General features: G+C 47.6%; 1 protein-coding gene across 1 annotated transcript; it reads left to right on the top strand.

The window, feature by feature from the left end:
• Positions 1–9: 9 nt before the first annotated feature.
• On the top strand, positions 10–1,604 carry MIS12 (MIS12 kinetochore complex component). The gene has a single exon (XM_018076603.3). It carries the CDS (start codon positions 19–21, stop codon positions 649–651), a length of 633 nt encoding a protein of 210 aa, XP_017932092.3. The 5' UTR covers positions 10–18; the 3' UTR covers positions 652–1,604.
• The last annotated feature ends 908 nt before the right edge of the window (positions 1,605–2,512 follow it).

The raw sequence follows: 2,512 nt of genomic DNA, 5'->3' as shown, positions 1-2,512 counted from the left end.
TCCCGGCTCCCCTCAGCCATGTCGGTGGATCCCATGGCCTACGAGGCGCAGTTCTTCGGGTTCACCCCCCAGACGTGCATGCTGCGCCTCTACATCGCCTTCCAGGACTACCTGTTCGAGATGATGCTGGTGGTGGAGGGCGTGATCCTCAAGAAGCTGGACGCGATCCCCGGCTGCCAGATCAGCCCTTCGCAGATCCGGAAATGCACCGAGAAGTTCCTGCTCTTCATGAAGGACCACTTCGACAAACTCTTCGGCAGGATGGAAGAGGTGCTGCTGCAGCTGGTGCTGAACATCCCCAGGAACGTGCTGCTGCCCGAGGACAGGGTGCACGAGCAGTATCCCTACGGCAAGGAGGAATTCCGGGCGCTGCAGGAGGAGCTGCAGCAGCTGCAGCAGCAGTGCAGGGCCGAGGCGGCCGCGGGGGAGGCTCTGAGGGCCGAGCTGGAGGAGCAGAAGGCTGTCACGGCAGAGCTGGAGAAGATCTTGCAGTGCTTTGATGGGCTTGAGAACATCTGCAGGGAGCACGGGATCGGCAACTTCAAGGAGAGCCTGGCCTTCCTGACACACAACTCTAAGAAGCTGCAGGATGCGCTGAAAGACGTCAAGGAGAAGAGCAAAAACATGGAGCAGCATGAGCAGTTATTGTAATGGAAATGCTGGAAAGGCAGCAGAAGTCGTTTAGAGAGCTTGCTTAAATGGTAGAGGCTTGTCTTTCCCTCACTCCTCTCATCCTGCCAGGATCTGGACTATAAGTTGAACTCCCTAGGGAAGAAATCCTATAAAATGTAACTCAGATTGGTGATCTGGAATAAATTTTGGGTTGGATAACCTGGATGTGAAGGTGTCTTCCTGGCCACTGAACGTTACCTTTGAACACAACACAGCACGTGCCTATTTTAAGGATTATAAAAAACAGTCTCATTAAGACTTGCAGGAATGTTTGGGTGGGTTCCCAGTCTGATGGCAGTGCAGGTGATGGTGTCATGAGGACATGAGGACTTTTCCAGCTCCCCAAGGAGTTGCCTGGCACTGGCTGTGGTGCCTTTCCCTGTTTTTGAAAAGCCAACAAGTAGGAAGTGCCTGGAGGAGAACAACACAGGGATGCTGTTGGCAAGGCTCTGATGAGATCTGTTGGCATCAAGCAGAATTTCAGCCCAGGTTCTGGAATCTCAGGGTTCCTCACCACTCCACGTGTGCTTGCAGAGAGGGAACTTGTGTTTCCCTCCAGGGAAGCCACTGGAGGAAATGAGCACCTACTTGAGCTTATGTTGCTTTGCAGATATATTTTGTTGGTTTGTTTTTATTTTTGTTTCCCAGTGTCCTTTTTCTACTGAATAGCTGAGGTCTTTATGTTCATGTTTAATCAAATTTTCCTGTGAAATTGTTGTGAAGACTGATGAGCTGGAGTTCTTTGAACTCCCTTAACGAAGCTTGTTCTCTCTGTACATAATTCAAAATCCCTGACAGTCTGTGCATCCTTCCATAGCAGGTTTTTATCTCCTGTTTAATCCTATCATCATATCAATATTAATTTCTACTTTATTAGCATAGAGGTTTAAAAGGCAATAAACTTATGAATGGTTTGGAGTGACTGCAATAAAAAAAAAACGTATTAAAGACATAAAATACACTTTGGAATTCTTTCTTCCCTGACTTCTGAAGACCTCAGGTGGATAAAACCAGTGTCTTGAACCGTTATTGCCTTGGTGTGGGACTGGAGACTTGTGAGTTCATGCAATAAAAAATGACTCAGCAGCCAGTCCTCAGATCCTCACAGAGGGAATTAATGTCTGATCTTGAGCTCCAAACCTCTGCAGGAATGTTGGTGTGTGTGGAAATTATTGTTCAGGGGAGAAAAAAAATAGGGAATAAGGTTAAAATTGACTTGCTTTTTTTAGAAAACAACTTAATGACTTCAAAGTTACCCAGTGTTCCCTAACCTGAAGAGTAGAAAAATGTGATTAATGCAACATCCACTGTAGAGAATCTCACTGCAAAAATTGTGTCTTTTTCCACCATTACCGTCAGTTTTGTTGCAAAATCAAGAAATGCTGTCTGTAAATTGACTGCAGATATGTAGATATTGTTTCATTTAACGCTAAATTGGGCAGAGGAACATGCAGAAGATCTCACTTGGCAGCAGAGGGCACCAGCAGCCTGGCCCAGGGCTCGGCTCCACAAAGGCTTGGGCTGTTTTTCCCTCGCTGTGTAACTTTCCTGGACACCAACAATGATCGTGTCTCCTCAGAGGAATCAGTTTTTTTATCCTTAATTAACAGGAGACACTTTTCCTGGGTGTTTCCTGCCAGGAGTGACCACCCACGTGTTTGCAGGAAACTGGATCCTACTGAGTTCATACCCTCCAACGCTGTATTTTCCTTTACAAGAGGAATTATTTCCATTTTCACTCTTTTCTCCTCTCCTGCCCCAGCAGCTCCCACCCTGCCAGGGTCCTTCCCAGCCCATTCCTCCCAGCTGGAAGGGTGGGGGAGAGGGGAGGACTGGGCAT

This window comes from Manacus vitellinus, unplaced genomic scaffold (assembly GCF_001715985.3).
Source record: "Manacus vitellinus isolate BGI_N305 unplaced genomic scaffold, ASM171598v3 scaffold_32_pilon, whole genome shotgun sequence".
Classification (NCBI taxonomy): Eukaryota; Metazoa; Chordata; class Aves; order Passeriformes; family Pipridae; genus Manacus; species Manacus vitellinus.
Note: the sequence above shows the minus strand (reverse complement) of the source record. Positions and strands in the feature narration are given on the sequence as shown.

What these genes read in the sequence shown, in the direction of transcription:
- MIS12 (XM_018076603.3), top strand. Translation starts at nt 19, where the DNA reads ATGTCGGTGGATCCCATGGCCTACGAGGCGCAGTTCTTCGGGTTCACC.